This window comes from Myotis myotis, unplaced genomic scaffold, assembly GCF_014108235.1.
Source record: "Myotis myotis isolate mMyoMyo1 unplaced genomic scaffold, mMyoMyo1.p scaffold_m19_p_9, whole genome shotgun sequence".
In the NCBI taxonomy this organism is placed as follows: Eukaryota; Metazoa; Chordata; class Mammalia; order Chiroptera; family Vespertilionidae; genus Myotis; species Myotis myotis.
The window spans coordinates 89766918-89781127 of record NW_023416401.1 but is presented as its reverse complement, the minus strand read 5'-3'; the positions used below and the strand labels follow the sequence as shown (position 1 = coordinate 89781127).

General features: G+C 58.3%; 1 protein-coding gene across 2 annotated transcripts in view; it reads right to left on the bottom strand.

Annotated features, from left to right (window-relative positions):
* Positions 1 to 14210, bottom strand: part of PHACTR3 (phosphatase and actin regulator 3) — a 151955-nt gene that overhangs the window by 135616 nt on the left and 2129 nt on the right. Inside the window, exon 1 of one of the 2 annotated variants that reach the window (XM_036323413.1) lies at positions 1259 to 1720. The exons of the other annotated variant lie outside the window; for it this stretch is intronic. Within the exon in view, the coding sequence (XP_036179306.1) occupies positions 1259 to 1373 (115 nt within the window). The 5' untranslated portion in view covers positions 1374 to 1720. Of the gene's footprint in view, positions 1 to 1258; positions 1721 to 14210 lie in introns of those variants that run through there. 2 annotated transcript variants of the gene reach the window in all.

Sequence of the window (14210 nt, the reverse complement as noted above, 5' to 3'; positions counted from 1 at the left end):
TCTGCTTGAAACTCCGACCAAGGGAATGAGCTGGCCTCCCAGACAGAGAAAAGCCAGGGATTTCCTCTGGCCGGCACCTAGTTTGACTGAATGATACAGTGTCAGTAGTCCTAACAAAGAAATGGCACAAGCCTTGAATGGGTTTATTGCTTAAAATTTCAAATCGGGCTCTGGTGCCCACAGAGCTGCCTTTAATGGGTCTTTCTTTGCGGTCAGACAGGGAAGCCCCTCTGTTCCAGTGGAGGGACTGCCCCCCAGAGCCAGGCCCGCCCAGCCCCAGGGATGGGCTTGACTTGGATGCCCACCCTGTATGGCGATGGAGTCCCCATCTGGGGTCAGCGCATTTAGAGAGAAGCCCCCTCAAGGGAAGGCGAGGACAACTATTGTCAAAACAGCATCTCGGAAGGATGGCACTGGTCTGAGGGGAGCTGGGTCCTGTGTGGGTCCAGAGCACCAGTCTGGTTCTTTTTTGAGCCTGCGCTTCAGAAGCTCAGACTTCTGCCTGTGAAGTGAAAATTGCCTTCTGGTGGAGAAAGGTTTTAATGATCACTTTGCTTCCTGCGTCTCCATGGCGACCAGGCGCGCAGAGCCCACCCCCCTCCTGCTTTATTAGGCCTTTCTTCCTCTCTGGAAAGTAATCAATCAAGACACACAGCCGCCTTTGTGGCCGGATTTATCACCTACACAATCGAGGCTGCCCGGGGTGGGAGTGGACGAAGTCCATGTAATTTACTGAGCCGGGCTCTGTGCTGGCGCTCGCGCCCCTTCATCGCCTGCTGGCCGCTCTGGGCGCACACCTGCCGGAGGTGGGCAGCGCCCAGGTGCGCCGGCCGCTCCATAGCCGGGCGTCCCGAGGAAGCCCCTCCGCGCGGCCCAGGAGCCGGCCTGCCAGGGCGGGGCCGCCGGCCACCGGGGCGGGGGCGGGGGAGGGGCAGCGCCCGTGCAGGCGGCGGAGTCGGCACCGGTCTGCGGGTTCCCCAGGCCAGCCCCCGGGAAGGGCAGCCCCGCGGAGGGCCCACGCCCCCACCAGCCTGCAGGAGGCCGACGGAGCACCGCGCTCTCCCTGCGAAACCGCTCCTTGGACAAAGGGCTCGGCGGCGCCCCAGCCGCGTGACAGGGGGATGCGAATTGCGGAGCCTGGGCCCCCGGTCCCGCAGGGGCTCCCCAAATGCAGGCGGGGCGCGGAGCAGTGCCGGGGACGTGCGCTCCGCACCGCTGCCCAGGCCTCCCCATCCACCCGGCCCCGCCCGCGCGTTACCTGGGTTCTCCCCGGCGTCGGCGGCGGCGGCCGCGGTGTCAGCGAGGACGCTGGGGTCACTCTGCGAGCGGCCCCGCGACCCGAGGCAGCTGCTCGCGTCCTCGGACGCAGCCATGGCCCGGGCGCAGGGCAAGTTGGAGGGAGCCGCGTGGAGTCAGAGCATCCGAGGCGGCCAAGGTCACTGCCGAGGGGGCCGGAGGGGGCGTCTTTGTAAAAAGCAAAAGGAAAAAGGCCCCGGGGAGGGAAGGAGCCGGAGGACCGCGCCGGGGCCACGAGACAATAGCCTCGCGGCCGCAGCCAAGCGCATCCCTGCGCGCGGCCTCGCGCTGTTATTTATTCGTGTTTATTCCCATTCTTCAGTCTGTATTCCAGGAAAAAAAAAAAAGTTGAACCAGGAAATAAAAACTTTTTCTTGTCAGTGTTTCGTGCGTGCTTGGGGCCGGGGGTGATGTCCAGAATTTCTAAGGGCGCTCCCTCCCCCCACCCCACCCCACCCCACCCCCCAGTAAAAAAGGAAAAATGAAGAATCTTTGCTATTGCAATTGCTTTAATCTGAAAGCTGTTCTTGGAGCATCTGTTGGAAAACATTAGGATTCTCCCATCATGCCGCGCGAGAGGAGCATGACGTCACAAGAGAGGGGAGTGAGAAGGAGCGAGGTGTGGGGAGGGGTCTCAAATACCTGGACTGCAAGCCGCTGCCCTGGGGAGGCGGGGCTGGGTCCTGAGTTAGGGACCGCCCCTCACACCCCAGCGGCTCTAGAACCCAGAGAGCTCCCAGGTCCCCCTCCCTCCTCCACCCCCTACCGGAGGGAGGAGACCTGAGGGCGCCTCCCCTGGAGGCAGGGCCAATCTCCCCAGCAGCTCCGGCAGCTGGTGTCCTGGGATTTGAAGGCCATTGGTTCCCGGGGCCCAGGCTCCACGGGGGGAGGGGGGGGGAGCGCCCCACCCGGCCTCATCCCCGCCCACCCCAGCCCCTCCCCACGGCCCATTTTGAACTTGACTGACTCATGGCTGCCTGAAGCTGTCATCCTCCAGGCCCTGGGCCCTGGCCTGGGAGAGGTGTGTGTGTGGGGGGGGGGGGGGGGGGGTGGGCACCGGTGCTTCCAGGGAGGCTTCCCCAGCGCCCTCGAGGAAGGGGAGGGCCAGGCAAGGGGGTGACACCCCGGGCTGCCTCTTACAGAGGCGCCCTCCCAGGTGCTGACGGGCAAGGCTGGCATTCCAGAGGGTGGTGTGGGGACGAGGCCGGCCCAGCTGTGTGCTGAGCTGTGTGCTGAGCTGTGTGCTGAGCTGTGTGCTGAGGTGTGTGCAGCGGTCCTGTTTCAGCCCCTCAAATGCCCAGGGGACAGGAATGGCTCCTTCCCGGGTGGCTCCTTCCTATCTGGCCAGCATCCGAGAGGAGGGGCATGGCCTGGAGGGAGCAGCCTGGAGTGTCAGAGGGAACCCAACCAAGGGCCTGAGAAGCACAGGCTGTGGGGAGTAACATGGGCGGTCCAGAGGGTTGAGCTCTGCAGCAGGTGCCCAGAGAAAGCGCTCAGTCAGTCAGTCAGTCAAGTCAGACAGCCAAAATGTGCACCGAGCCTCCTGCCGCTGGGCACCACCCAGGCATGGGGATCCCCAGTGAACAAATGCAGAGACCCCAGGGGGCTCCAGGAGGAGAGGAGCCGGGAAGGGTGCAACCACCAAGAGATGCCTTCAAAACATTTCATGACAGTTGACAATGAGTACAGTGAGACAGAGAAACTAGCAGGGCCTGTCCTCCATTCTTTATGCACATTAGAGGCTGATGGTTGGCGTGGGCCGAGCGCTTCAGCCCCATGTGACACCCCCTCACAGGGCCCTGGGAGGTGAGTGGCTGTTGTCCCCACCTGAGAGCTGAGGACACCTGCCCAGGTCCCAGCCAGGATGTGACGGGGCAGGGATACTGTCTGCCCGGGGTCTGTCCCCACGGGTCCTTGGGCAGCCCCTGGCCCAGAGCTCCACAGCCATGCTGAGACCTGGCCCCCAGGCAAGTCTCAGAACCCCCACCTCACGTTACCAGCCCCCCAGCAATATGAGGAGGCTGTTGGCTGCCCAGCCAGCAGCAGGTGAGGAGGCAGGTCCCCAGGCGGGTGGGGAGGGCAGCCCAGGGCACCTGCAGGAGGAGGAGAGAAGGAAGGGGCACCATGGCCTCCTGCCCTCTGCCACTCACTCACCCGCAGCTTCTTGGCCTTCCCTCCTCCCACTTGCACTGCCCTTGACTTGAGAATTTTCTTTAAACTAACTCTTTGCACTTAAAAGTGTTTTAAAAGAAACCACCACCAGCAACAGAAATGCAGCCCCCTGTTGTCGACGGGAAGGACCACGACTGTGGTGCAGACTGGGGGAGTCCCTCTGGGCTCTGCCTTGTTAGAAAGGACGGTGAGCGGGTGGGAGGGGAGTCCTGCCATCCAGGCACCACGCAGAGCGTTCTCCTTTGTGTTTCCAGGGGGCTTTTCTGCGGGAGCCAGTGCTCTGTGTTGCCTTGTCTGGGCTCTGCCTAAAATCACGGCTGTCACTCAGGTGGTCTAGCGCAGCCTCCATTCCCAGCCCCCATCTCGGGGCGGGGCTGAAAGGCACAGAAGGCCAGGACTCGGGGTTGCCCAGGACTATGGATAGCGAGGAGGCAGAGGACAAGCGACCACAAAGCTTACTTCTTAAAATATATACTGTAATGAAGTACTGTGATTTGTTACAGCTTGGTACGGGGCTGGTCATATTTTTCTTGGGTTTTGAAATGTTCTGTAATAAAAAGTTTTAGATTAAAACAAACAGGGGGCCCCCATGCCTACTGTTCAATAGAAAATAAAGTCTCCTGGTGAATTTGGCCCATAAAGTCACCCACCACGACCAGGACCCCGAGCCTGGGAACAGCTGGTGGAGGACAGTTCTCTGGAGGAGAGCCCAGCCTAGAGGACCCTCAAGGGGCCTTTGTGAATGTCATCACTGTCCCTCCTGATGGGGAAGCACACTCTGGAAACCCTATGGGCCAGCCCGGCTTCATAATGGTCCCGAAACAGAAACCAACGCCCATCAACCAGTACGTAGATAAATAAAATGTGGTCAAGCCACCTGTTCACGGTAACCTCGCTCAGCCACAAAACCCCAACACCTGCCACGACAGGGATGGGCCCTGAAACATTAGCCAAGTGAAAGGGACTCCCACACTTTTGCTTTTTGATGTTTGCCTGGATAAGGGGGGGGGGAAGTAACCATCAAGTCTGATACTTACAGTGGGATGGGAGGATCAGAGAAGGGGGGATGGGGCAGAAGAGGAGGGCCCATTTGGACACCTGGCATTAGACGTGATGCGGATAAGCCGGCTGTCTGGGGGCCACACCCACCTAGAGTCATGGACACTTTCTGGGGGGATGACGGAAAGGGCACGGGCTCTGGTCCCACAGAGCCGCCGGTACCAGCTGCAGGCTGGTGGCCCCTCTCTGGGCCTCCGATTCCTCATCTTGGAAAGAGCATGGTCGCCCCTGCCTGGCCATTCCATGACGGCCATTCGGGGTCAAGTGCTGAGCCGCATGGTGGTGGCTCTCACAGACCCTCCTGCGGGGCTTCAGCTCCAGCTGCAGAAGGCCCACCGCCCTCCAACCAGACACACTAAGGGGCACCCGAGGCACACGGTGGGCCCTGCACCAGGCGACCGCGGACGTGAGCTGCAATGACAGGACCTGGAGGGTTATAGCGATGCTGGCTCTTGTTCTGCTAGAGACTTCCTTCTCGCCTAGGACCCTGGGAGAGCCGGAGCCGAGAGCCTGGCACTGGGTGTCGGATGCCAGGGGTGTTTGTCCCAGAAAACAAGGACTTGCTAACTGAATGAGTGAACGCACACGCGGTGTCTTGTCCCTGGCATCCCTGCTGCAGCAGTGAGGGCTGGGTCCCCAGGGCCCAAGTCACCTCCAATGGCTCAGAGGCACCGAGGAGGCTGGCTGCCTCCTGCCCCCTAGACCACAGGCCATGTGGCTTCTCCTCATGCGTCAACAGAAACAGAATTAAACCAGCAAACTCAAAAAAATAAATAAATAAAGAACTGCTCAGGCCAGCGTCGCTGTCCACGCTCCTAGGGAAACCAAGTGAGTTGGATAAGAGGGCAAAACCCATTCCAGGTCAGAGAGACAGGAGTGAAGACAAAGCCACGCCCACTGAGTAGGTGATAAGGGAGGGAGCCGCGCCCTCTGCTGGCCACGGGAGAAACTGCGCCCACCGCGGCCACCAGGCTGCATGCTTCCTGCCTTTGAGTGTCCTATGGGGTCTGAAGCTGTAGCCCGCACCATGTGGCTGCAGTGACACTCGTAAGGATGGAATGCCAGCAACTGAGGACGGACACCTGAACGAGTCCTTGCAGATTTCCTGTAACAGGAGCAAACATCCTACAGCTTAAGTCTGAGTTGGTTGGGTATTCATTTACTTGACATGTAGCTCTCATCATGTGTCAAACACTGTTCTAAGAACTTTGTAATTATTAATACGACTAATGCTAAAAATTAACCACACGTGGTAGGTACTATTAGATTCACGTTCTGCAAGTCAGAGGCAAAGTCCTTACTTGCCCCAGCAGCAGGGACAAGGTCCTCCCAGGTCCCCCCAGGTCCGCCCAGGTCCGCCCAGGTCCGCCCAGGTCCCCCCAGGTTCGCCCAGGTCCGCCCAGGTCCGCCCAGGTCCGCCCAGGTCCGCCAGGCCCTCTGCTCCGCAGCTCGGGATGCTACTGCATCAAAAACATCCTACGTGGCAGATCCGGCAGCCTCGTGCCTGTTTGGATCCCCCTAAAAGTCACTGACTTGATGATGATGAGGGGGAGGAGCAGGAGACGGCAGTGGTGGCATTGAAGGATGACTGCATGTTTGCGGCTTACCGAGGATCTTACCTGCGAAAGACCCCAGCACACAGGGGGTGTGAATAAGGCAGATACAGTGAAAACAACCTAACCCCAATGGCTGGCCCACAGGATAGCCACACTAGGAAATGGTACAAGCAGCTTTTCTGAATGACATGAATCTGTGTATTCGAACATCACTGAAACTCCCTACTTCCTGGGCGAGTGGGTACGCTGCAGCATGACATAATGAGCGCCCAGCAGTCACAGACACCACCGCGTTCCCTCTGCCCCCCACAGGCTCAGGTTAGCATGAAAGTGGCGGCAGGGTCTGGGCAGCTCTGTCCTGGACCGAGGGCGCGTTGCCTCCAGGAGAGAGGAAGGGCTGGGCCCAGGACGGGGCCATCGCCTCCCACAGGCAATGCCTCTGCTCCGCAGGACAAGGAGGTCCCGCAGCCTTCCACACTCCGAATGCTCCGACTGAATGAAAGGGCCAACGTGCGATCCGTGGGGACAGCGCTGCTCATGCCGGAGCCCGCTTTCAAAGAGGATAATTCATGTTTCAAAATGGCCTGTGCAACCCAAGCCCTTTCTCCAATGCAATGTGGGCATTTTGATATGTTTATTGGATTTATATTTTAAAGGGATGTCTCTTTTCCCACGGGAGACGGCAGAGCCAGACTTACGGACTCCCGGAGGGGGTTAATGCCACCAGGCCCTGTCACAGACTCAGCGGGCCCTGCATGTTTGCAGCGTCGCGACTGTTCCATAAATCACAGAAAACCCATCAGGCTCAGTTTACAGGCAGTACTTTCAAAATAAGTCATAAGTCCTGGGGCTGCAGCGATAACTCCAGTGTCCACTTGTTGAGAACGATAAATAACGACGGCTGCGTCCAGACTTTCACAGAGGCTGCGGTCTCTTTTGGGGCCCACGATTCCTTAAGCCGCCGTGCACTTTGCAGCTGGTACATCTACTGGGGTTCTGTATTGGGGCAGCATGATTTTGGCAGTTAGATTCTGGCACCTTTGCCAGTCTCTGTTCTGTATATGATAGCAGTGCCAGGGATTCCAGTTAATATTCGTGTCTGTTACTAGTCCAGGGACGTGGGGTGCAACAGAAATCACTTCTGGCATCTAACACTGCAGCATTCGGAACCCCTGGCCCTCCTGGCTCTCTTCAAGGACTACTTGGGGGACCCATGTTCACTCAGGCTGTGGTATGAAACGCAGCCCTAGGATTTTAGGGAAGTGGGCCCCAGAGGGCTGTCGGGAGGGAGTGAAGGTACAGAGATCCACGCGGGGTGGTTTCGGTTCCTGCCAGAACCTTAACTCTCAGCAAAGCTGAGAAGCTGGCCTTCGTCAGGAAAGGCACGGGCCTGAAGACCACATGGATCCACCAGGCTTGATCCCAGAGACACGTCCTGGAGAGCTTCAAGCCCTGCTTTGGGTCTGACTGATGGGCTCACTCCTTCATTGATTCATTGGTTCAGTGTTCAGCGAGTATACTAGTGCATTGAGCACAGAGTATGTGCCAGTCATTCCACAGGGGGAGGAGCCCTGGTACTCAGACAACAGCACGTGCAAAGGCCCTGGGGTGAGCAAGCACTGGGCACTTTGAGGAGCTAAGACAGGGAGAGCAGCATGCAGTAAGGGTGGGGTGCAGGCCCCAGAACTCAAAGGGCCTCATGAACCATGGGACGGAGGGTGGAGCTATCCTAGGAGGAATGGAAAACCCAGGAGCATTTCCAGCCAGGAGAGAGAGTGGATTTACCTTCTCTCTCGGAAGGTTCTGTGTCCATGGGGAGTAGAATACAGCGGAGGGTGGCAAGGAGGGACTGGGAGACAAGGGGGCACATGGGGTGCTGTATTCAAGAAGGAGATGGAGGGAGGCAGCCTGGCCCAGGGCAGGGCAGTGGGAACACAGAGCAGTGGACGGAACCTGGATATGTTGTAACTGTACTCAGCATCTCCTAATTCAAAGGTACCCCGCAGCTAACCTGCAATCAAGGAAAAATTCCTGCACACGATAACTGTTGAAATTCAGACGATTACCAACTGGTTCACGTGCTCTATAAGTTTGAGGGAGGTTTCCGTGTTAGTGTCAGGATTCCTCGCAGCAGGACTCAGCTGTCCCAGCCCCACGAACTTGTGCAGCTGATGCAAAGAGGTCACATCACAGTGGCGTCACCCCGTGTGTACCGAGCGGCTTGCTGGGGGCAGACCCAGCTGGTCCGCTCACCCACAGTGTGGCCAGCAGAACTCTGACCCCCCAGGACTCCTGGCCCTTCGCTAGGCCAGACACTACCCCGGGGCCTGCTGTGAATGCTTTGCTCAGGGGGCTGGCTGAGGGTGGGGAAGCCATTCTGGGGACCAGATGGCCCTGCGGAATCACAGGACCCACAAAGCGAAGGGGAAGATGGGTGGGCCGTGGCATCCCAACGGCAGGACGGGCTGCTTTCTGCCGCCAGCCTCCTCATTTCCAAGGCAGGCAGCTCCCAGGGAGCCAAACCGGGGGCGTCCAATTGGGTCCCTGAATTAGGCACTAAGAACGTCACTGCCTTCCAGAACAAAAGGTAGAGAACGGAATTGAGTTTTATGGGAGACAGGAGAATAAAACGACTAAGAATCCAGGCTCAGCCCAGGGTCAAATTCAGGCCCCAGCTGCGTGGCCTTGGGCAAGTCAGTCCAGCTCTCTGTGCCTCCGTTTTCTCATCTGCACAATGGGCTCACACCTCACATGCAGCTGAGCAGGGGAAGGAGCAGACCAAGGCCAGGCTCGTCCGTGTCCATCACCGGCTCCTGTGACCACCACTGTCCCCACAGAGACCTCTGGTGGCTCCTCAACGGCCCCATTAGGTGACCCCCACGCACACCCAGCGCCAATGACAACTGAACTACTCTGTACTGTCACTCATGGCCACAGTTCTCCACATCTGAAATCACTCCCACCAACAAATGAGAGGACCCGCTCCTTTATTTTTTACTTCCCCAATGTTTAACCAAGAGGCAAAAATAAATAAATAAATAAACAAATAAATAATAAATAAATAAATAAATAAATGGAGTTAATTTACGATGAATATTAGTGGATTATAGGATAAAGCACAGACAGCAAAGCCACTAAAATAAAAGTAGAAACTGAAGTTTGCAGCCCGCCTCTACTGCGCCAGGGTCCTCCCACCGGAGTGCGTGCGGGGTGGTGCTTACAGGGACTTAGTCACCGACGGCGGCTCACACTTGGTCAGACCGCTGCGTGGACACGCAGGCGTGCAGACCTGCAGCCCCTAACGCGCAGGAGAGACCTCATGGAGGGCACAGTCTCTTCTTAGTCCTTCCCCCTGGGAAACCCACCATTCACACGCCTGTCGCCCGCCAGGGCCACCCCAGTGGCAGGAGGAGTCCAACAGGGACGCCACTGACAGACGGAGAGCCGGGCGGGGAGGGTGCGCTGACTGCCAGGCGCCCAGGGGAGCAAAGGCTGCAGGCGGCTCCAGCACCCACCTGGAGTCGCAGTGTTCACACGTGTGCAAGTCGTTCCAAACTGCATGGACGTGTGATGTGCTTCCAGGGGGCTGCGGGCGCCTCCAGAGCCCGCTTCCTGCTATTCAAGAGGGGAAGTGAGGCTGGATCTGGGGTTCTGGTGCTAAACGCTGGGCCTTTGGGGAGAAGCCACAGACTCTTCGAGCAACAGCCGCGCCGGAGGGAAGACACTCCTGTGCGCCTGGGGGTGGCTCCACTGTTTCCACACGGGGGGATGGGGGGCCGAGGGGGCAGGAGGAAGGGCCTCCACCACAGACCTGCTGCTCGTGCTCTCAGCAAGGCCGAGAGATTGACAAAGCACCTACTATGTGCCAGGCCCTGGGCCACATGTGTGCGCATATCTGCAGCAACACTAACAGGCCAGTAAGCAGACGAGTTGTGCAGGGGTCCCCGAGTCCTCCGGTTCAGGGGTCCCAGGAAGGACGCCCAGGTCAGACACAGTCATACTCACACTGTGACTGATAACAATGAAGGGACACGAGGGTGGCTGGTGCGCGGGGTGAAGTCTGGGGCAGCGGGAAGCCTCGTCTCCTCCCACGGGAGTCGCACGACGCCCGGGATGCAACAGATGCGCCGGGTGTGAGGCCATGAGGAGTGCTGTCTCCCGCAGGCACGACAGAGACCTGGCACCCAGGGTGTGCACCTGGGCAGGGCCTGCGGGCACCCGCTGTCTGGCACATCCCCAGATTCCAGACCCCGGGAGGCAAGCGGTGTCGGCATAAATTGTGCACCGGGCTTCCCATGGAAGCCCTGCATTCGCATACTGTCCTGGGAAGCAAATTACAGTGGGTTTGAAAGGAAACGTAAAGAAAAGAGCTGTAAGCTCCTTACCAGGGAGCATGGGTGGATGCTACTACCAAACATCCTGGTTTGCCCGGGACTCAGGTGTGGGCGACAGAGGGCCACACACTAACCCTGACAAGCTCCGGGAGGCCAGCAGGGCGGGCCCTGGGCACTCAGGACCGAAGGCCCCGTGGGATGGTCTGCACACGCATCCCCCACCCGGAGCCGGCCTGTCCCAGGCCTGCAGCTCCCCTGACAAAGGCCAGTCTTTACCGAAAGAGAGCCTGGCTCTTGTCTGCCTGCATCTCAGAGAACAGACCTTTACGATGTCAAGGTAAAGTCCTTTCCAGAGCCCTCAGGGCTCACCCCGCACAGCACAGGGGCCACAGGGCCATGCTCTCCTGTTTCGGGAGCACCCTCTCCGGGCGCCCTCCATGTGAACTGCCCTGAGCCCTTCAGCGTAAAAGAGGCGTGTCTCTCCCTCTTGCTTTTCATCTAACCTAAGGGGTTCCCCGCTTTGCTCTCCCGCCTCCTTAACCTTCCCCACCCGGGGTGTCGTGCACCCCCCTCAGGACTCTCCCTTTGATGCTAATGTATAAAATATGCTGCAAACTGCCAGGCTCCAGAGCATGTTCTCAGTCCACTGAGATTTTGCTTCCCTGCAATTGTCATCAGTCTGGCTTAAACAAACTCACAAAAATTCTCTAGTTTGGACATTTCTGATGTGGACACAGGGGTCCTTGGGATATGGATGCCCAGAGCTAAGGCCAGGCCATCCTGGGCAGACTGGGAGAAGGTGCCAGAAAAGGTTGATTAGAGACACAAAAAGATAAAGAAAAACATGATACATTTTACTGCGTCGGAAGTGAAAACCTGGGGGGTAGCGCACAGCACATGACTACGGTGAATGGCGCTGTTTTGCATATTTGAAAGTCGCTGAGAGAGTAGATCTTAAACTTCTCACCACAAGAAAAACAGCTGTGCCTCTGGAGTGACGGGTGTTAGCTGGACGCACTGAGGTGGTCACTTCGCAATAAGCACACACGTCAGGTCACTGTACTGCACACCCGGAAGCACCGTCATGCTGCATGTCCGTGATATTAGAAACCAAAACAAAAAACTGTCTTCCAACCAAAGACTCTGCAAACCAAGTCAAAAGGCAAGCCCAGAGAGACCAGCAGCAGCAGCCGGGTGAGTGTCCAGGACACACAAGCGGCTATAAACCAATCAGAAAGAGGCTAGCAACCGGGCAGAAACAGGCAAAGCGAGAGAGTGAAGTCCCAGCGGCCAGTGAGCATCAGAAAAAGCCTCTGGAGAAACCAAGGGAATGTCCCCTTTTCTGCTGCAAGACGGCCACTGTGAGAATCTGCACCTTCCAGCACCTGGGGGAAGGGCACCTCGGCCGCTGCTGCTGGGAACAGCTGAGCGCCCACGGAGAGCGGTACAGAGGCCCCAGGAGGCGAGTGAGTGTGTGTGTGTGTGTGTTCGTGTGTGTTCGTGTGTGTATGTGTGTGTATGTGTGTGTGTGTGTGTGTGTGTGTGTGTGTGTGTGTGTGTGTGTGTGTGTGATGCTCATGTAGGCCCACCGCCCCATGGAGCAGGTCTGAGAACGACCCCCATGGCCACCGGCCTCAGAAAGGCTAACACAACAGTGGAATATCCTACAGCAATTAGCAAGACTCTATTAACCCAGATAAATCTCCAAGACACACTGAATGGAAACAATGCGTTTCAGAACAGGACGTCCTGTTTTCAGATGCCATTTCTTTAAAGTCCTTACAGGAAAGAGTGCTGACCGGCCCCCTGAGACCCAGCGCAGTGCCGGAGTCTGGTGGGCACCCTGCACTCGATGGTCACCTGGGGGTGGGGGGGAGGGGGGGGAGGAGAGGAGGGAGCCGGTTCCAAGAGGTTGGCCTCGTTTAAGGTCTTCACTCCTCACTTGGAGACAGTATTCAGGAAACACTTGTGTCATTATCCCCACCCCCCCACCCCAAAGAAACCAGTTGCCTGAATAGAACACATTAGGAATTCACCTGACAAATATTACAAGTGCCAGCTGTAGGCCAGGCCTGGTCCCACGCCTGAGGATCATTCATGTCCCTTAAAACACAAATGGAGCCACCACCTTCATCAGCTAAGCTTACCAGTAGACAGCAGTCCTTACGGTGATGGGGGCGGGCAGATACACCTGGGTGAGGGACAAGCGACAGGAAAAATGCCCAGGCCCCTGGCAGGTGACTCCCAGCCTTCTACTCTGCCTGGACTTGCCATAGGTGACCCCAGCCCGCGGTGCGAGGTGCATGTCAGGTGAGCACAGGAGGGCCCCACACTGTGAGGGTGCAGCTGGAACCCTGCTGGTGTTGGCGATGTCCCACGCTCTCTCTCCATCTTCTGCCAGCACCCCTGGTTTTCTTTGGGGGTCTCAGGCCTGTGGGGCTGGTGAGCTGGCCCATGAGCTGGGCCTTAGCCGCCCAGCTCCCCCCATTCCCAGGCCACGGTGATGGGGTCAAAGACGGGCAGTGTGACCCAGCCAAGACCGGGGCACACAAGGGGACACTAGCTGGAGCCCCCGAGGCCGCCTGGCCTTGGACACCCAGTTTCCTGAGCTGACAAATGCTCCTTTTGCTTCCAAAGGTCTGGTCACTTGCCACCGGAAAAGCCTGTTGGCCCAGCTGGTTGTCATTAGGATTTCAGGAGAACCGGGCAGCTCAGAGCCACGTGGGTCTGGAGAGTCCCTGGCCTCGGGGAGCCGGGCCCAACCCTGAGCTGGCCAGGGAACACAGCACCACTTCCAGCTGCCTCAAGCAGCCCCCAAGACACGACTTTTAATGAGCATCAGCTGACATGTGTCATGATATCATCGATCACGCCTTTCCCTTCCAAAAATTTAAAATTTAAAAAAAAACTCATTTGGTGCAGAAATATCCCAGTACGAGTCAGAGCTTCCAATCAGAAGTCAAATTCTGGAAGAATGGCTGGCTGATTTATTCCTAAATTAAAGCAGCGCTGGCCACAGAAATAGCACACGGTCCCTCCGCGACCATCCCTCCATGACCATCCCTCCAGGGCTGGGAACTGGGACCCGCCAGAGAGAGCTCTGGGAAGTGGCGCACGAGTCGGGAGCCAGGCTGCAGGTGGCTGCTGGACAAATCCTCGTGGGCACAGGGGGAGAGGGCCAGGGACCTCCCCAGGCCCAGCCGTCAGCATGCCCAGAGCGGTGGGCACACAGCTGGGCTCTACCCTGGGTCCCTGATGGCTCCAAACCAACATTTGGATTTGAACTGGGGTCTTGCCTGACGCCACACCGAGAGGCAGAAATTGAGCCCCACTCCAGGAGAGGACAACATGGTCCTGGGGGGCCTCCGAGGGGGACCACTGCCCCCAGCTCCAGACTCAGACATGCCCACTCCACAACCTCAGGATGTCAACAGGCCTCTCCAAACGGGCACAGCCTCCTCCCGCCAACCCCTCCCCCACAACCAGCCTCCCTCCTCCTTGGCCAAGCCTTCGCCCCAGGTGCTTAGACACAGACTGGGTGGCTTCCAGGCTTTCAGGCCCCCAGGGCACCAGCTGCCCGATTGCCTCAGCCACCTCGACCTCTGTCCAGAGAGGCCGCCCACTGAGCCCGCTGGCCCTGGACCACCAGATGCGCTCTCCATCACAGACAGCAGGGGAGGCAAGTCCTCCGCCTAAAGCCCGCCAGTGGCCTCGGACCGCGCGTGTGAAATGTCCATGGCTTACCCTGGACAGAGTCCAGGCACCCACCCCCCTCCCCATGCACACAGGTCTG